This window comes from Carassius auratus, chromosome 3, assembly GCF_003368295.1.
Source record: "Carassius auratus strain Wakin chromosome 3, ASM336829v1, whole genome shotgun sequence".
NCBI classification, from domain to species: Eukaryota; Metazoa; Chordata; class Actinopteri; order Cypriniformes; family Cyprinidae; genus Carassius; species Carassius auratus.
Window position 1 is genome coordinate 7,477,090 of NC_039245.1, and position 19,795 is coordinate 7,496,884.

The following is a 19,795-nucleotide window of genomic DNA, read 5'->3' on the forward strand; positions in this document are numbered from 1 at the left end:
TGTGTTGCTCAATATGATTTAATCGGTAACTACTTATATAAATGTTATATAATATATTTCTATACACTAAACAAAATTATAAACGCAACACTTTTGTTTTTGCCCCCATTTTTCATGAGCTGAACTCAAAGTTGACAAATCTGTCTAAATCTGTGTTAGTGAGCACTTCTCCTTTGCCGAGATAATCAATCCACCTCACAGGTGTAGCATATCAAGATGCTGAACAGACAGCATGATTATTGTACAGGTGTGCTTTAGGCTGGCTACAATAAAAGGTCACTTTAAAATGTGCAGTTTTATCACACAGCATAATGCCACAGATGTCGCAAGATTTGAAGGAGTGTGAAATTGGCATGCTGACTGCAGAAATGTCCACCAGAGCTGTTGCCCATGAATTGAATGTAAATTTATCTACCGTAAGCCATCTCCAAAGGTGTTTCAGAGAATTTGGAAGTACATCCAACCTGCCTCACAACTGCAGACCACGTGTAACCATGGTTTTCACTGTACAGGGCAGATGGCAGACAGCATGTGTGGCATCATGTGTTTGTGAGCGATTTGCTGATGCCAACATTGTGGATCGAGTGGCCCATGATGGCGATGGGGATCTGGTATAGGCAGGTGTATGTTATGGACAACAAACACAGGTGCATTTTATTGATTGCATTTTGAATGCAAAGAGATACTGTGACAAGATCCTGAGGCCCATTGTTGAGCCATTCATCCACGACAATCACCTCATGCATGATAATGCACTGCCCCATCTTGCAAGAATCTGTACACAATTCCTGGAAGCTGAAAACGTCCCAGTTCTTACATGGCCAGCATACTCACCGGACATGTCACTCATTGAGCATGTTTGGGATGCTCTGGATTGGTGTATACGTCAGCGTATTCCAGTTCCTGCCAATATCCAGCAACTTCACACAGCCACTGAAGAGGAGATGTGTTGCACTGCGTGAGGCAAACGGTGGTCATACTGACTGGTTTTTGGACCCCCACACTGGACCCCCCAATACAGTAAAACTGCACATTTAGAGTGGCCTTTTATTATGGTCGACCTAAGGCACACCTGTACAATAATCATGCTGTCTAATCAGCATCTTGATATGCCACACCTGTGAGGTGGATGGATTAACTCGCCAAAGGAGAAGTGCTCACAAACACAGATTTAGACAGATTTGTTAACAATATTTGAGAGAAATAGGCCTTTTGTGTACATAGAAAAAGTCTGAGATCTTTGAGTTCAGCTCATGAAAAATGGGGGCAAAAACAAAAGTGTTGCATTTATAATTTTATTCTGTGTGTGTGTGTGTGTATGTATGTATGTATGCATGTATAACATTTATACAATTTGTTCTATTCTTTGTTGCCCTCTGCCTTCTGCTGGGGATTATTATAGAACTGTGTCCTTTAAACAGCAAAGAGAGACATTTTTGAGAAAGACCGTTATGCTGAGAGTTTGTTGACATCAATTCTGTGCTCTGATTTTTGTTTGTGTTTGGTGCAGACCCACGGGAAACATTTGTGTATTTGGGGTTTTTCTTAATCAAGAAATAAAAAGCTCTGTAGTGCTTTGAGCCAAATGCAATGTGAATAAAAGCAAATTCTGCATGTTCTAGTGACGTCACATGGAAAAAACAGGTTAGTATTCTTGAAGTATGACTTTAAGAGCAGTCTAGAGAAACTCTACTTTTAAAAAGAGCTGGGGAACCACTGAACTGGTATTCATTAAAATGAATTTCTACATAATTATACAAATCTGTGAGCAATCTAAACAGACTGATGAACCAGATATTGATTCAAGAAGAAATGACTCGTTATAAATAAATAAATAAATAAATGTTCTTCATTAAAACTATTTTTGATTAGAAAAATGTTACGTAGCCGTAGTGTTTAGTGTTCACAGAAAGAAAAAAAAAAGTGACCATTGTAAGACTCTAGCTACACAAAAATAACTGATTCATAATCTACTAAAGTCTGTTATATTGCCATCCACCCAATAAAGGCCAAGTCATTTTCTAACAAAGCAACAATTGTGCGAGCAGAACATTTAGCCTTGGACCTCACTGCATGGATCAGCAACTTTCCCATCTACTGCAACTTCAATCATCTTTCTATCCGCTATCTGTGGGGTTACTATTTTGGCTAATTCTCTTTAATAAAGAAAGGTTTAAGGACAAACAAAACATTATTTTATATTCCTAGACAATACCTGTAAGAAATGAGAGCCCATCCATTTACCTCAAAGTTGTCTTCGCCGTTACCTTGTGTCAAATAGAAAATGTCTTCTAGGAAGAATTGTCTAAATCCCCTGTGCTATTTTTGTTCCCAACTGGCCTTTTGTTTTTTCTGTCTCTTTTTATAACCCTGTGTTTGTTATGTGAGGTCATTCCCCCTGTCTCCCCTAATCCCTCATGGTGGTCATCTTTCTGTCCCAGAGTTCATATCTAATCCATCCATGGTCCTATGCCGTAGCTGCTAACACCCTCCATCTGTCCCTGTCCTCATATAAAAACGACTCATTGTCCCGCATTACAAAGCTCTCATAACTTGCGGGACTCTCCCCTCATCATCCTTCGTGTGCCAGTGTTTCATCCTTTTCTGCTGTGAACCCACCCTACCATCACCAAAAGGTAAAAGTCTTTTTGTTACTTCTAAAACAATTGCATGTTCAGTCATTTCTTTCCATATGCAGAAAAGTAATTACATTTTCAGCATATTTCAGTATATCTTTAGAAATTCTATGAGTGCAGTTATAATAATGTTTTTATTGTGTTTGATTGTCCTGTACCGGATGTGTGTACTCATTTAGGACTCCAAAATAGATGTAATTAAGTAACCGTGAGCAGAACAGTGTGTATAGTCTGTACTGTTTTGTGTAGTGTTTGATGATGTCCTTGACCAAATGGACTTGATGGAACTATGAATAAATTTAACTTTCCAAGCCATAAAGATGTAACTCATGTAATCTCTCCCTGGGTCCTGGCTAAAATTAACCCGTCAGAATTCTGGTTAATGCTGCTATGACCTTTCAAAACTTACAAGTCCCTCAAACGCCCTTTTTGTCTGTCACTTTCTCATCCTGTTGTTTCTTGCATCTATCCCTACTTGGTTCAATCCAGAGCTAGGGGCATCTTCCTCTTGTAATTTGATCAGTTTGTGCCAAATTTGCTATACTCATGCTCTTTAGATGCTGATAATCTCATTAGCAAAGTAAAAGCAGGGCGAAATGTTGAAAGTGCGCTGGTTTTAGATGGGCACTGCATGTGCTTGCAAGCGTTTGTCCAGAGACAGTAAAAAGAGGGGTGGTGACACCTACAGCTACGTGCCTCATACATTCTCTATGCTGAATGCACCATACAGGAGCTATAACATTTTTCAAATAGAAGTTATGGTACGACAATGGTGTGAAAGATGAGGCACAGGGAGAGGAATCTGGCAGCGAAATGTTAATGTCTGCAATCAAACCGTGTATGATAGTCATTAACTGCAATTCCAGCTAAAAAAATAATAATAATTTCCGAAACTAAAGTGTGAAGGAAAAGGAAGAACTGAACAAAGAAAGTGTCAGGAATCATATCTCCCCTGTCTTTTTGTCTGTACATTCCCAGCTGTTCTCACCCCATCAGTCTTCATGTGAAGCATTCAATAAGATGTCAGCACTTTGGGACAATGGAACAATTTAGATCTGATGCTCCTTTGGTTTTGTCACTCTCTCCTGCTCTCTCATCCTCTTTCTAAAGCTATTACGAAATGTTAAGCAATATGGATCTGCTATTTTTCCTTGTACTGTATGCCTCACTCTCGCTTTCTTTTCCTCCTTCTCTCATCCAGTTTCACCATGTCTGATGTAGAGGAGGAATATGAGTGAGTAATGTTTTCCTTTTATTTTTCTATTTTAACTGATTATTGGACTGTTAAAGCATCGCATTTACTGGTATTTTTACTCATTTATTTTCCTTTCTTTTTTAAATGGCTTGTTAGGGAACAAGCTGAGGGTGAGTAGAATTGTTCTTTATTTTTTGACTGTATATTATACCCTGTATTTTCTTCTTTATTATCTTGCCCTCTGAAACTTTAGCTTTAGTGATTATAAGTAAATCCTTGGCATAATGTGTACCCAGAGGCCAGTTATAGATTCCTCTAGAGATCCTCCTGAGCTTCAGCTGCTTTCATAGAGACATGCATGAGTCTCACTGGGTGCTTAGGCTTGGCACAATGCCTTTTCCTGGAAGGGTTATTCTTACAAACTGATCACATGTTGCTGTTGGCATACATCCTTAACAAATGGTGTACACTTACATAATCCTATGCACACACTTATTTATACACACACTCATATACTCTTCTGATTGTCCTTACATGCTCTCTTGGGCACATAACTGATATTCACTTATGTTTTCCTTTCCTTCATAACCATGTGGCTTGTGTGAGAAGCAGAGGAGGAGGAGGCTGCAGAGGATGCAGGAGCAGGTAAAATAATATCTCATCAAGAGTTCAAAACAATGTCTGTTTGAAGTTGATGAGAAAAAAAAGGCCATACAAAATGACTACTAAAATACATGAGAGTAATGCAGTATGATCGAAAGCAGCACCAGCTAAAAAAGTGAATGTGAGCGGGTAGCTGTAAAATTCAGCACAGTCCACCATTTACAAATAACGCACAAAGGAATTCTGCGAAAAGCACATAAAAATTGGATTGTTAGGCTGTATCTCCATAACGGTTTGGCTTATTGATACCAAACTTGCTGAGTGTTATAATAAACACGACCTGAGACGACCTGCCGTGTTTTGGCTCAGTGCCCCGTAGTGGTCAGAAGATATGAAAAATTTATATTTTTGCTTATAACTTCTGAATGGTTTGGCCAAAAATCACAAAACACTGGTCTCTTAAGATTCGGTGCATCATGCTGAGTCGAACCATACCAAATGTCAGCCATTTTGGGCATTGGCCATTTTGAATTTTGTCAAAACTTCAATATTTTAAGTACACTCAGACTTTGTTATTACGAAAATCGGTATGCATCTTTGGCACCATGCCCTGATGGCACTCAAAAAGTCTGGGCCAAGATCTTGTGGTCGAAAGTTATAAATCAATTCATAAAAATGTTCTTCTGCATACATTATAGTATTGTAATGAGACTGATGTTGATAGATTTCTTGCATCATGCTGAGAACATCAATAACTATTCTGCCATAATTGGCTGAACTTCCCATCCAACATTTTAATGCATGTTGAAAACCTACTTTTTCAAACTTCTTAGACCATTAGTCCAATTGTAACCAAATTTGACCCGGATCATCTTCAGACCAAGCTGGCAAATACTTATGGATTTTGTGTCGATATACAAAATGGTTTTCGTTTAGAGCATCAACAAATTTGCTGGTTAAGATGCCAAAATGCAAATCTTTGACGTGTTTGCAGCAAACGTTGTATGTGCCATTGTCACCTCACACTGATCACGCCACATCAATTTGCTAACAGTGTCACCAATTGGTCAAGAGTAATAAACCAGTGATTTATTATTATGAAATTTACAAAAACGCTAATAACTTTTGATTGCATTAGCCGTTTGTTTCTTGTAATAAATCGAACTGTCGGCCAGTTTGATTTATGCTGTAAACCTACTGTTTGAACTCCTCCTCAAGCCTAGGTCCAATCTTTACCTAAATTGAGTCAAATCATCTTCAGACTGTGCTGACAAAAATTTATTTATTTCATGTCAATAGACGAAACCTTTTTCGTACAGCGCTGCTATAAATTTAGGCACGTGCCATAATGACTCTGAGGCTTTATCTCTTCAAAGCTTTGACAAAATGTGAGAAATAACTTTTTGAACCCTGGTGAGCAACAGCTTTATCTGGGGCTTTCAGAGACCTCCTTTGTTTGTCCTGTGCTTCACTTCTAAAAACTTAATCAGATTTCGATAAATCCCTCTAAATTAAACAGGAGCAGGCAATGACTCCTGATAGTCATCCCACTGACTGAAAACACTCTAATTTCACTTCCAAAGTAACTGCTTATCCTAGAGATTCAGATTTTTGCCACTGCCAGATATTTAATATTACATAAATTATAAAGTATATATTTTCATTTCTTTTATTTGAGTGGATTCTCTTGCCAACTTTCAGGACTTGCATGAATATCTGGTGATTTATTTTATTTTTTTGGAGGGGGTTACATTTATGCATGATATAAAAAATTCCAATAAGTCCACAAACTTTCAAACACCACTGTATGTGAACCTTCTGATATACCTATATATATATATATATATATATATATATAAGTTTACTTCCCAAGTCAAAACCTGCAGTCATTCAAAACAAGTAGTTTTTTATCCAGTTAAAAAAAGAGAAAGACGAAAGAGAAAGACATAGAAGGACATAAGGATTACTGAGGACTGAATGCCAAGATTGTCTGTATCTGTTAAAGTTTTTGATATATTTGATTTGTTTTCAAGTTTCAATTTCATGTTTACTGTATCTGATATTATAGAACAGCGGGAGTATAGAGAATATTAAGGTACTTTGTTGATAAAAGAGATGCACCAATATACTGTAATGGCATGTAGAATGTAAACCTTAAGGAAAAGACTGATGTGTAATTCAACATACAGTTTTACTATTTTGTGTAAGAGCTGAGTAATATTTAATATATCGTGTAGTCAGTAATTTTAAACTCTTCATTTTAGACACGTGTGTGTTTGTGAATATAATGTGTTTTCGTAAATGTTCGGCTGCACACTGTGTGACACATTAAATAAACACTTTTTAAAAGAGAGCTGTAAGAGCAGAGAGTCCAGTTACACAATAGGAACAGTCTGCACATTTTTTTTTCACGTTTAATCTAATCCTCTTCCCTATTTGTCAAATGTCTGCTTAATGACTAGTTTTATCTCAATATTATTCCAACATCACCCATTGTTCCCTGTGTTCCTGTATTTTTTTTTTCCTCCGTTAAATTCATCAGAAGAGACTCAGGAAGAAGGTGAGGAATTTTAGTTAAAAATATTTCCTTTATTTTAGTCCGTGCACACAGTTTTTGTAAAAACAAATAAAACAGTATAAGGACAGGTTTATGATTCATAATATGAAAACTATACATGACAAATCTACCTCAGGCTCTAAAAATCTGATTACATTCAACTTTGAAAGGTTTTGTGGGTCACCCAACACTGACGTTTCCCCCCAAACACAGAATGTTATGTATACTGTAATAAATCACTGCCTTGAATAACAGTGCCCTGTGAACTGAAGAGGTCATGAAAGAATCCTGTGACAGCTGTGTCCTCTAGAGTGTTTCTGATAGAACAGCTTTATTTGAAAGAATTTCCAGATATTTTTAAAATGTGAAAATGTCAATAGGAGGTGCAAAAAAACACAGTTCACACAACCAGTGTAATTTATTATTACTGTGCAAGACTAGTGGATTATTGCACAGTTGTGTGCAAATAGGAAGGGCTTTTTGATTATATTTGACAGCAACTTCCTTGTTTTTGTTTTTTTTCTTACCCTTTTATTTGACACTTCTCAGAGGAGGAAAGACCTCGGCCTAAGTAAGTGTTCAGACACTCTTTTCATCAAACCATCAGCACACTCTGCATTTTCCGAATGTCTTCATGCACTTACTCCCCTAAATCTCTAGCTGATTGCCCTCTCTCACACAGGCCCATGGTTCCACAACTTGCCCCTCCAAAGATTCCAGAGGGTGAGCGGGTTGATTTCGATGTAAGTAACAATCCAGTTGACTAAAAAATTAACTGCAAACTGAGAATATACAGGGTTCATTTCTCCCACCCTGCACAGTTAATGGTTATAAGGTCTGCTCAATACAGACATGAAAACACATCATTGTGTGTTGGAAGCTTTTTGGACGTCGTGAAAATTACGATTTACCATTTATATCAAGCTATATCATTTTCTCTCTCAGGATATTCACCGAAAAAGGATGGAGAAGGACTTTCTGGAGTTACAGACTTTAATCGATGTCCACTTTGAGCAGAGGAAGAAAGAGGAGGAAGAACTGATCGGTCTCAAGGATAGAATTGTAACTTCCAGACTTTATCATTTCATTTTCTCTCTCTTTTTTAACACAAAAAACTTATGTACTCACTGTTCTGTTTACTTTGCATTAATTTTGGTCAATCCGGTCCATTAGGAGCGTCGGCGAGCAGAAAGAGCAGAGCAGCAGCGTGTTAGAGCAGAGAAAGAAAGAGACCGACAGACGAGGATCGCGGTAAATCAGAAATGAAACGAAAACTTAGCCAACAAAATACTCAAATGCTCTCTAAGTTGTTTGTGGAATATAATTAAGAAAACTTGTAAGATAAAAAATCAATGTGAAATGTATTATCTATGCTCTCTTGTCAGGAAGAGCGTCAGAGGAAAGAGGATGAGGAGGCTAAGAAGAGAGCAGAAGACGAGGCCAAGAAGAAGAAGGTTTTGTCCAATATGGGGGCAAACTTTGGTGGCTTCTTAGCCAAGGTAAGTTACTGTTGTGTACACATGCCTTACCTCATGTAAATGAATACATATTAGTTTGTACATATGTATTTTTGTGCTTGTGTTGTAGGCAGAGCAGAAACGTGGGAAGCGTCTTACTGGACGAGAGGTCAAGAGAAAGACTCTTTCAGAGAGGCGCTCTCCTCTCGGCATCGAAAATCTGCGAGAGGATGGGTTGAGGTAATCGCCCACACACACATCTACATACAGTCGTACCTTTACGCAAGATGTGCAAGGATCTGTAAGTTTACATCTAAACGTGTTTTCCTTTTCAGACTATCATGTTTTTATTTAAACCTGACAGTTTTGCATCCTATCTGTTCCCTACTTCCACAAAACAGGCAACGAGCTCAGGAGATGTGGAACTGGATTCACCAGCTGGAGTCCGAGAAGTTTGACCTCCTGGACCAAATGAAGAGACAGAAATATGAGGTGTGGTGATTTGATAAAGAACTGAGGGTTAAGAAATCTAGGTGTATTTGGTATTACATTGTATTCATTCTCTTTGTTTTGGCAAAAACGAATCCTTGTTCGGTTGAATTAGAGGAAACCAGATGAAAAGATAGAAATTGAAAGCCAGTGAAAGTACAAGGGATACTATCTACTTATCTGAACTTTGCACTTTTCTCAACAGATCGTTGTTCTGTTGAACAGGATTTCCCATGCTCAAAAGTTGTAAGTCCCATCTAGTTAATAAGCAGATTGTTTGAAACACACTACGTGACTTTTAAAATCTGAATGGATTTTATAACCCTAGGTATCGTTCACTTGGCAACTTTGTAAATGGTTATAGAGAAACACAGGGAATATTGGGCCAGCGCCAAGGTGGGGCGTTCAGAGCCCTTGCCTCGTCCAGACCAGTTACTATGCCTCCTTCCCCTCTTTACCACTCAATGCTTTATGTGATCGATTTTAAAAGCGAAAGTGAAAGCAAAAATAAAATGACAATGAGAGTATTGCAGGCTTTTATGGCTGTTATCAGAAACTAAAGTAATGAACTAGTTGAACATGAATTATAAATTAAATCTAAATGCCCCCTTCCCGATATAAGTGCTCTGGCGCCGGCTCTGGAAGCTGTTAAATCTGACTGAGACTGATTTTAATCCGTGCAAAAAAACTAGCTGAGTAATGTGTTTCTAAGTTAAAGGGCTAGTCCACCCAACATATCTTCTTTTGTGTTTCACAGAAGAAAGAAAGTCATGTAGGTTTGGAACAACATGACAGAGTTAATGATGACAGAATTTTGGGTGAACCAACCCTTACTTAAGCATTTTTCTTCAATGAAAATATATTTGAAATATCTGTCTCAGATATGCTCATTTTTCAACTCTCTCTTTATCACAGCAAAAAAGGACATGGTAAAGGAAAGGTCGGAGGTCGCTGGAAATAAGAAATTGGAAAAATAATGAAAAGCCACCATGGATTTTGCTTTTGACTCTTCTGACAATTTCACAGCCGTTGCAAGAGAATAACAGTTCTGAACAGTCCTCTCAAATCTGATGTGCTTGCATTAGATGAATCACTTATGTATTATTTTCATTCGCAAGGAACTTTGGATAAAAGCATCTGCTAAATTAATAAATGTAAATGAAAAATGCATCTGAATCATCATTTATTCTTTGCAAAGCAGACTGGAAACGCAACCAAAACTAATTCACTCGCAAAGGGAAGAGAAAGTGTGTTGAGGAAATGAAAATGAGAGAGTGAGACCTTTGACATCATTTAAAGATGTCTGTCTTCATTCATGGTGTTTAAAACATGGCTTGAGAATCCTGTTTTCATGATGCTGCACAAAAATTGTGGTCTCCAGGTCACATGCCTCGCTATTAAATGCTTAAATCATTTCCTTCAGTGTGCTTTCCTGCATGCCTTTTGGTCAGTTTTCATTATGTTTGCTAAAGTAAAATGGGATGTTATCAAGGAACCCAAAAGTTGAAACTGTTCTGTACATCAGACATGAAGCCTCTTGTACAGTAACACAACAGTAAAGAACCGGTTTAGGGAGGATTCAGTAATGAGTGTTAACATTTTCAAATTAGCAGATATTTGTGTGAAAATTACAAGTGTAATTGTCAAAAGGTGTGTGCTATAATTATATTGCTGAAGGCAATTGACAGGCCCACATTAACACTACATGACGTCTTAACAGAAGGGTAGGCTGTGATTAAATGTAATTAAATTGGTGCTACTTCACAGTAAAACACTTCTGGTGCTATGCTGAGGTGGTTGAAGGTAAAGGTTGGTCAGTGAAAGGTTTTGTGGTGGGGGGTCAGGGAAACAGTCACCTGTGAAATTATAGCTATATCCTACAGAAATACAATGTAATTAAATGCAGGCATTTTAAAATATGAAATGTACTGCACATATGTATATGTATTAGAATTTCTGACATTTTTAACCTATTGTTGATCTTCAATCACCATCTGGTGGCTTGAGCGCTTGTCCATAACAAATTAGCAGACTAGCAAAACTTCATGTAAATACAACGCCTCCTACTGGTAAGTTAATATCTACACCGTTCTTGCTGTGTGAACAAGCATGCTGATGTATATACAAAGCTACACGAAGAGCCTTTGAGAAACCAATTTAAAAGTAATTCTTATACTTAGTGCTAGCTAGACTTAAAACAGCAGTGTTGTAGCATGACAGTCGCAAACTCGCTTTGATGTCATGCTAATGTGGTTTTGCAGAATATTATTAATGTAAGAATAGTAATCTATGACCAAACTACTACAGTATACTTACACATTGGGTGCATTTAAACTCTCTCAATCACGGTCAGCTGCTATCATTTTGGCTAGCTTTGCAATGCACTGATTTGCATCTTGGTTTTTTGTTAATCTGTATGTTTTGTTGTCTTTAACCAATTCATATTTTTAACCAGTTACCCAACTTTTTATTTAAAATGCTGTCTCTCTGTCTGTCCCCAATCACTCAGTATGACTTTGTCTGTGTCCTTGTCTCCTTCATCCTCTCCGCACTCCCGCCCTTCACTGGCTGTAAATCCCTGCTCACATGTATGGCTTAGTCCAGCACTGCGCCACAAGATTAATCCAAGCTCCCACCTACAGCTGGACAACTCCAAATACTGCTGAACCCAACCAGACAACTGCTTTTTGTAGACATGTTTACATATAATAATGGCTGCCAAATTAATAAATCATTTTATATGATGAGGAAATATTTACCAACAGTTAATAACTAGTTTAGTAAATAACTATAGTGTGTTTATTTGTACATGAAATGAAGACACGTCTTAAAATAAGTGATGATGTATCCAGTTCTTGAGTTTATAGTCATCTTGGTTTACAAGAAAAATAATAGACGAGGCAAATTAGGAGTTCCCAAAGAGTTCCCAGATAGCACACGTACGTCTGCAAGATGTCTGTTCAAGATCCCTTCATCTGGAAAGCATCTGCCGTGTACAAACATCTGATAGACGTCTTTAAGATACTATTTTGACATGCATCCTAATCCTAAACATCTTAAAGAATTTTTCTATACGTCTATTTGACATCTGACAGGAAACGTCCCATAGACTTACTGCAGATGAGCAAACACTCATGATGTAAATACAGATGTCAAATAGATATTTCCATGCTGTACGTGTGCTCTCAGGGTTATGGACAGATACATACACACAACACTTCAAACACACAAACAAACACACACACACAGTTATCATCCACATACAGACACATTTAAATAAGAAACATAATCCAGATGAACATAATATACATAACATTTATAAAAGTTACTCCTCCTTTGGTTCACAGTAAAGAAGGGTACAGGTAATAATGATGTTAATAACGTAACAGACAGAAACTCCTCAGTGAAAGGACGGATTAAATGTAAATGATTTTGCCTGATGTGTGCTGAAAACATTATGTTGAGGGTGGATGAGATATTTAGCGGATAGGTGCTTTAAGGGCAGCATCTATTTCCTCTTCAGGCTGAAGGGTGTGCCACTGGGCCACAGGTCGTCTGGGATTGGCCAGCATGTCTGACCAGTGGCGCAGACCCACCCCACTAGCGCCAAACCCAATCCAGCACTTCCCAATCGGATCATTGCTTCCCAGTTTATCATAGTCATAGACCGTGATCAACACCTGGATCTTCTACAGGAAGTCAGAGGAACAGAAAAATAGGTCAGTACGCATTTAATCCACTCTGTTGTTTCTCATCAAACTTTGCAATTATAAACAGATGAGTTTAGTACTGAAACGATTTTACTGTAATAAATATACTTTAAAACAGTCAGATAAAAAACACAAGCAAGTAACACTGAATTAAATGTCAAATTCTGAAGTAGCAAGACTAAAATATACTGCAACAATCAGTTTTTTTCTTTACTTCGAAAGAGGTTTAAAAAAAAAATGTATACAGTGTAGTAACATCATCACTTTAAACACACTATACAATGAAAAGGTCACATTTTAAAAGATCAAAGATATAAATCTGTAAATGTATTAGATTTGCAAGTAGTCAAGTGTGTCAAGAAATGTGTTTCAAAAATATTTACCTGAATCTGAGCGAATGGGATTTCAAAGCTGAAGCTTTCATTAAAGTAGGGGTTCAGTGTGTTCTGCTTAACTGTCGTCTTCTTCTTCTTGATACGCTTTCCATTGTGTTGCAAAACCACTTTCACAAAAGGATCTAAGACAAAAAAAAAGTTAAGAAAAAATGTAAGAGAGAGGCATTGTTATATGGATAAATCCAAGAAATGCAGCTTAGCACGTTAGCATCACATTTCCACAGAAAAGCCAGGATATTTCTAAGGATGAAAATTTTATTACTTTAAAAATAAAGTCACATTTGATGTGTAGAGATTCATTTCATTTTAATATAAAGAACATCACAGAAAGGCAATATAACTTTAACATAATAGCGCTACCACACTAACCTGATAAACCACCCACGTCCATCTTCTTCAGGTTCTTGGCCTCCATGATACAGACAGTCAGCTTACCAGATGTGGGCACATAGCGCAGGGAGATACAGACATCTCCCAGCTTCTCTTGCTGTTGGAGAAGAAGAGGAGAGTGATTCATTTAAAAGCATCAACAACAGACTATGGCAGCCAATGAAAAAAACGTAAACAGCCAAGGAAAGCCTTACTTCCTCTTTCAGTCCTCCGACCAGGTCTTTCCATTCGTGTATGGGCTGGGCCAGGTCAATGCTGTTCATAGGGATTTTGATCTCTCCAATTACATCATGTTTCCCAAAGCGGTCAAAGTCAAACACCTGCAGGACCAGAGTCTGTCCTGCTAGATCATTAAAGGGGATCTACAAAACAGAAAGAAAAAAATCATGTTGCATGAACGCTTGTATGAACACTGGCCTAAAGCCATTTATGCAAAGAAAATGCATTGTCTTTTTTTTTTTTTGAAAAACAAAAAGCTATGTTGCACTTATTCTCCTGTACAATTAAGATAAAGTCATGACAAATTGTCTTTAAGCTAATCAAAAAAAGAAGAAAAAAAGCACGTTTATAAGAACATAACTGCTATACCTTAAACATGAATGTCTCATTGAAAACAGGACACAGATTCTTGCGCTGGACCTTGGTTTCAAACTTTTTCTTCTTGTCTGGTAGCATATAAACTTTGACATACGGGTCAGATGTTCCACCCATATCCATGGCAGCGAGGTCTTGGGCTTGCAAGATACCCACAATGAGCTGAAGGTTGTTGAAGAAAAGGTTGTGGGTCAGGTTTTCAAGATCAAGTAGCGAGTCACATTTTTTACAATAGAATTTATAGCATTATGATTTTTATTTTTAGATTGTCAATTTGTGTAAAAAAAAATAATAATTAACTCACAATCACAAAGCATTTTAAGAACATCGACTTTGGACCAACCTGATTGTCAGTGAAGTTATAGTCCAGAGTGTACTCCAACTTGCCATAATGTTCTTTCTCTCCCTCGCCCTCTCCTTCTTTCGGTTGTTCCTAAATATGGGCAGTGTACATTTAAAACACTTAACATTTAGATTAAAATATCAATTATCTGACAGATCTAGACCGTATGTCTAAAAGAGCTTTATTCTTTCTGAACACTATGGCCTTAACATGCTTTAAATGTTCAGGCTCTCCTACCTCGCCTGTTTCTTCCTCTCCTTCCTTTTTCATCCTTCTTCGTCCTCCCTTCCTCTCTCTGACTTTTTTAGTTTTTTTCTTCCCTCCCAAGCACTTCTTATAGACACAGAAAGCAAAGCAGGCAACCAGGGCAAGCACGACCACAACTATGGCACCAATAGCCCACATAGGCACTGTGCAGCAGAGAAAGAAAGAAAGAGAAAAACGATGATCCTCATTTCATCTCTGTTAGTAAAAAAAAACATAACTTCAACCAATTACACATTTTCTGCTAAACTAATAAGTAGATGGATAGGTGGATGGAGGACTGACAGTAAAAGACTTCAGGAAACTTACTTCTGATCTTGTGGTCTGTTGATGGAATATATTAAATCATGAAGGATGCAAATGGAATTGGAAAAAATGGAGGAATTAATTGATCAACCACGCTCTCTTATATATGTATATACAAATACAAATATACACGGTTTGATGGGAATGTGTGTAATGGAAATGGAAATTATGTAATAATAATATGATGAAATATGAATGATCCCAGCTGGCACCAGATGAAAATCAGGTTGACATGAAAAGCTAACATCTGAGAGGCAATTCTTTTTTTTTTTTTACTTAATACCATGACTAAACTAATAAAATATAAATGTCTTATGACATTAGGGGATAGTGTTCCTTTAATTTGTTAAAAGGACAGTTCACCCAAACACTAAATTTCTGCATCATTTACTCACTCTCATGTCGTTACAAACATGTGTTTTGGATTTCTTTCTTCTGTTAAACACAATAGAAGATATTTTGAAGAATGTTGGTAACTGCCAAATGTTTTTTTTTTGTTCATACTATGGGAGTCAAAGTGGACCACCAAGTGTTTGGTTACTCACATTCTTCAAAATAAGAAAAAATGATATCCTCTCAACAGAAGAAAGGAAGTCATAAGGGTTTGTAATAACATGAGAGTGAGCAGATGGTTACAGAATTTAGATTTTTGGGTGAACTATACCTTTAAAATGATCGCATTTAACAAATGTTGGGTTTGGGTGCCATACTTCACAACTAATGCATCAAAATATCAATCTAAGTATTCTGCATCACACTGACATTGGCATTAGATGTTATCCTGACATCATCACCAATGCCAGAACCTACACTGAACTGAATATTCATGTCTTACAACGATGGTGGCCTTCTGGAATAGTCATGTGTGGTGTATTGACATACAAATACTACTTACTAGGTAGATGGCCAAGCTCATTGAAAAACTTGTTCTTCATATTTATGAAGTTGTGTGAGTGGTGAGAGGGAGGGGGCAGAGGGGGAGGAGAAGGTTTGGTCTCCTCCTCTGATTCTGCTGCCCTCGGCACACGATGCTGCATGCTGGCCAAACGCATGACTGATCAGCTAGAGACAAAAAACAAGACTGTTACTGACCTGACATAACCTACATAAATGCCCCAAATCACATACATTGTGTAGATCAGTCTCACATCCTCTGAAGAACTCATTTAATGTGACTATATATATATATATATACTATAATGTGTATCCCATCCACCACCCCTGCTTCTGTAGAGCTGACACTACCTCTCTCTTTCCCTCCCGACCTCTGTCCTGTTTGTGTCTGGCATGACTTTTGATGGCGTAAGCTCTGATGCTAGAGCTCAGCATGTCCGTTATTAATCCTGGAATTGTAACATATCAAAACACAACCATGTACATGTAAGGCCCATTTGTTCAAACACTATGTGCTCAAAAACTCTGATGTATGTCATACACATTTACACACAATGGTTGTTTCCAGCTGCCTCTGTTAAACTGACCTCCTGTCACTCTCGGCCGATGTATAATGAATTAGTTGCCAAAGCTAATCCAAAAATCCTTAGGTTTAAGTTAATTAGAAAGAGGGCCCTCACACTCCACTTACACACTTGAGCCTACACAACCAACGGCATCCTGTCACCAGACCACTGTGTAAGACTAAAGACTCCAGGAAGCCACTGCTCTTCATCGTATAGAAGAACATGTTGAGCAGCAAAGTCACAGTTAGATTTATGAGGGCAGGACTTTACGATGATTCTCTTCCTGTACCTTGTTTACCTGTCAGCCACATAAACTGACCACAATGATGAAAGACGATGAACATAAACATTTTTTTATTAGTCAGAGTTAAAAATTTTAATTCTTCATTCTGTTGGCCTTGTTGGGTAATCATGATTAACTTATTACTGATCCATTTTCTTCAATTTGTGTATATATACATACACACACACACACACACCACTTTATTATATACACCTTGTACCAGATTGGACCACCTATTGCCTTCAGAACTGCCATAATTCTTTGTGGCATAGATTCAACAAGTTGTTGGAAACATTTTTCAGAGATTTTGGTCCTTATTGGCATGATAGCATCACACAGTTGCTGCAGATTTGTTGGCTGCACATCCATGATCTCCCATTCCACCACATCCCAATACTGCTCTATTGAATTGAGATCTGGAGACTGTGGAGGCCATTTGAGTAAAGTTAATTCATTGTCATGTTCAAGAAACCAGTCTGAGATGATTTGAGCTTTGTGACATGGTGCATCATCCTGCTGGAAGTAGCCATCAGAAGATGGATACATGGTTGTTATAAAGGGATGGACATGTTCAGAAACAATGCTCAGGTAGGCCGTGGCGTTTAAACGATGACCAATTGGTACCAAGCAGCCCAAAGTGTTTCAAGAAAACGTCGCCCACACCATCACCACCAGCAGCAGCATGAACTATTGAGACAAGGAAGGATGGATCCATGCTTTCATGTTCTTTACACCCAATTCTGACTCTACCATCTGAATGTCACAGCAGAAATTAGGCAATGTTTTTCCAGTTTTCTAATGTCCAGTTTTGGTGAGCCTGTGTGAATTGTAGCCTCCGTTTCCTGTTCTTAGCTGACAGGAGCAGCACCCGGTGTGGTCTTCTGCTGCTGTAGCTCATCTGCTTCAGGATTTTACATGTTGTGTGTTCAGAGATGGTATTCTGCATGCCTTGGTTGTAACGAGTGATTTATTTGAGTTACTATTGCCTTTCTATCATCTCTAACCAGTCTGCCCATTCTCCTCTGACCTCTGACATCAACCAGGCATTTTCGTCCACACAACTGCCGTTTACTGGATATTTTCTCTTTTTCTAACCATTTTCTCTCTGTAAACCCTAGAGATGGTTGTGTGTGAAAATCCCAGTAGATCAGCAGTTTGTGAAATACTCAGACCAGCCCATCTGGCACCAACAACCACTCCACGTTCAAAGTCACTTAAATCCCCTTTCTTCCCCATCCTGATACTCAGTTTGAACTTCAGCAAGATGTCTTCACCACGTCTAGATGAAATTAAATGAATTGTGGCTGTCATGTGATTGGCTGATTAGCTATTTGTGTTACCAAGCAATTGAACAGGTGTACTTAATAAAGTGGCCGGTGAGTGTGTATATATACCTGCCCAATAAAATGATTAAAAAAGTATTTGAGAATGACTTAAGATTATATTTTAAGATTATTTTTTACATCCTGGTGGTCACTTTAATATAATTTCCCTATATATTTTTCTCTCATTCTTGATAGGTTTTTCACCCATATATAGGATTGTTTAAATGTGTTTGTTGTTTAGAAGCATCATCTGAATTAATAAAGCACACCTGTGCATCAACCACTCTGGAGAATATTGTAAATACAAAATTAAATAGAATATATTTATTTTATTTTTATTTAAATTTAAGCTAACTTTTTTTTAGATTTTTATGCTTATTTATTTATTTAAATTTAGCTGTAAGCCTAGCTGTTTTCCATAAGTATTTTGACATCTGCAAAATATATAGACAGTAGTTCCTATACAAAGCCTCCAACATAAAAAAAAAAAAAATTGTACATTAGTTTTTGAATGAGGAAGGGTAATTAATTGTTTTTTACATTTAATTAAAATGTGTGCAACAGAGAGTTGAAACAATTAAGTGATTTCTTCTCTTTTCTCATCTTTTCCATAAAAAGCAGCTATCTTGTAAGTGCATAATCTGAGAGTTCAGGAAGAATTATTTGTGTCATTTGCTGACACGACTGCACTAATCTGGCTAAAGAAGGCCTGTCGCTCAGTGCGTCACAGGACATCACAGGCATCATACGGCCTTGTTTTTCTTTCCTTCATCTCTACTTTGTCCATCAGCGGCCAGAACTGCTGTATTTTTGGATTAACTAAATCTCATCCAGTCCAAAAATCACAAATTAATAAAAAATATTCTTAGTTCTATCACAGTTGTCCAAGACTGAAGAGCTTTTACGCACATAGGCTAAACATCAATTTAGTCATGCAAAACTCATCTTAAAAGTCTTAAAGAAAAGATTTAGGTTGCTGTAATAAAACATATGGAGAAAACAAAAAACTACTACATATTTCTAAATAGTTTTCACTTATACATTGAATGTGAGAGGTCTTTTTAATTTAGTTTGTCTGTGGACTGTATCTTATATAATCTGCATGAATTTAACAGGTGGTGAACAAATTATTCTTTTAATATTTGAAATGCATGTTTCCTTTTGCTGTTCACTCAAACTACATCATGACACATTTCCAAGTAGGCTAGTTACAACTGTTTCCATGTTGTATCTTTAATTAATATGATGCTATAAAATGGCACAGGCTATATTATATAATAATCCTAAAATAACTAGAAATGTTGTTTAAAATCATTTCAATTGACACTGCTTGACCAAGATGGTATAATGTTCACATGAATATAAGTGAAGCTGTTAATCAAACTTACCTGATGATGTGCTTCTGATCCAACTCTCTTCTACAGACAGAAACCTGTGCTGTGTTTGGGACAGTTAGGCAGCAGTCCTCTCACACAGTGCTCTTACTCTTATCATCTGTCCCTGTGACTGTCTCTCCCACAAAGCGCATTTGAAGCGCCAAGCCCTCTTTCACTTGGATTAATCGTGCTCTCCCTTCTGTTCGCAGTTATGTGCCCTTGGTTTTCTCATGTGAAAGTCTTATTTCATCCACCTCTTACGCTCGTTTATCAGTTTGCTGGTATCCCATTTAATCTCCTGCAATGCTGTTTATCCGATTCTAATTTCCAGTATAATTTTCGTTCAGTGACCCTTCTGAATCGGATTAGTCGGTGGTTCACTGCTGCTAATAATACCAATGATTAGTGTGGC

General features: G+C 37.5%; 2 protein-coding genes across 7 annotated transcripts; one reads left to right on the plus strand and one right to left on the minus strand.

The window, feature by feature from the left end:
* The first annotated feature begins 1,224 nt into the window (after positions 1-1,224).
* Positions 1,225-10,107, plus strand: LOC113045861 (troponin T, slow skeletal muscle-like). 5 transcript variants are annotated; one of them, XM_026206578.1, is made up of 15 exons: positions 1,225-1,644; positions 2,442-2,636; positions 3,838-3,870; positions 3,988-4,001; positions 4,441-4,476; positions 6,977-6,994; positions 7,541-7,562; positions 7,674-7,734; positions 7,937-8,053; positions 8,165-8,242; positions 8,377-8,490; positions 8,579-8,688; positions 8,850-8,940; positions 9,143-9,183; positions 9,853-10,107. In XM_026206578.1, exons 3-15 carry the CDS (start codon positions 3,845-3,847, stop codon positions 9,896-9,898), a joined length of 774 nt encoding a protein of 257 aa, XP_026062363.1. In that variant the 5' UTR covers positions 1,225-1,644; positions 2,442-2,636; positions 3,838-3,844; the 3' UTR covers positions 9,899-10,107. The 5 variants fall into 5 exon arrangements, with proteins under 5 accessions (XP_026062363.1, XP_026062371.1, XP_026062355.1 ...); XM_026206586.1 differs by lacking the exon at positions 1,225-1,644 and having other exon boundaries at positions 1,928-2,636; positions 4,444-4,476; XM_026206570.1 differs by lacking the exon at positions 1,225-1,644 and having other exon boundaries at positions 1,929-2,636.
* Positions 10,108-11,776: 1,669 nt separating this feature from the next.
* LOC113045849 (synaptotagmin-2-like) lies at positions 11,777-19,755 on the minus strand. Of its 2 annotated transcripts, XM_026206548.1 has the most exons (10): positions 19,396-19,754; positions 15,835-16,001; positions 14,943-14,957; positions 14,607-14,779; positions 14,370-14,459; positions 14,021-14,188; positions 13,627-13,794; positions 13,412-13,529; positions 13,031-13,164; positions 11,777-12,626 (listed from the first exon to the last, which is right to left on the minus strand). In XM_026206548.1, the coding sequence occupies exons 2-10, from the start codon at positions 15,989-15,991 to the stop codon at positions 12,417-12,419; spliced, it is 1,233 nt and encodes a 410-aa protein (XP_026062333.1). In that variant the 5' UTR covers positions 15,992-16,001; positions 19,396-19,754; the 3' UTR covers positions 11,777-12,416. The 2 variants fall into 2 exon arrangements, with proteins under 2 accessions (XP_026062333.1, XP_026062341.1); XM_026206556.1 differs by lacking the exon at positions 14,943-14,957 and having other exon boundaries at positions 19,396-19,755.
* Between the last annotated feature and the right edge of the window lie 40 nt (positions 19,756-19,795).

Excerpts from the sequence above, each read along its gene's own strand:
- LOC113045861 (XM_026206578.1), top strand. The coding sequence starts at position 3,845 with ATGTCTGATGTAGAGGAGGAATATGA. Across the intron at positions 7,563-7,673 it reads GAGGAAAGACCTCGGCCTAA|GCCCATGGTTCCACAACTTG; the intron begins GTAAGTGTTCAG and ends TCTCTCACACAG. Across the intron at positions 9,184-9,852 it reads ATTTCCCATGCTCAAAAGTT|CAAAAAAGGACATGGTAAAG; the intron begins GTAAGTCCCATC and ends TCTTTATCACAG.
- LOC113045849 (XM_026206548.1), bottom strand. The coding sequence starts at position 15,991 with ATGCGTTTGGCCAGCATGCAGCATCGTGTGCCGAGGGCAGCAGAATCA. Across the intron at positions 14,189-14,369 it reads ATAACTTCACTGACAATCAG|CTCATTGTGGGTATCTTGCA; the intron begins GTTGGTCCAAAG and ends AACAACCTTCAG. Across the intron at positions 13,165-13,411 it reads GGACGTGGGTGGTTTATCAG|ATCCTTTTGTGAAAGTGGTT; the intron begins GTTAGTGTGGTA and ends TTTTTGTCTTAG.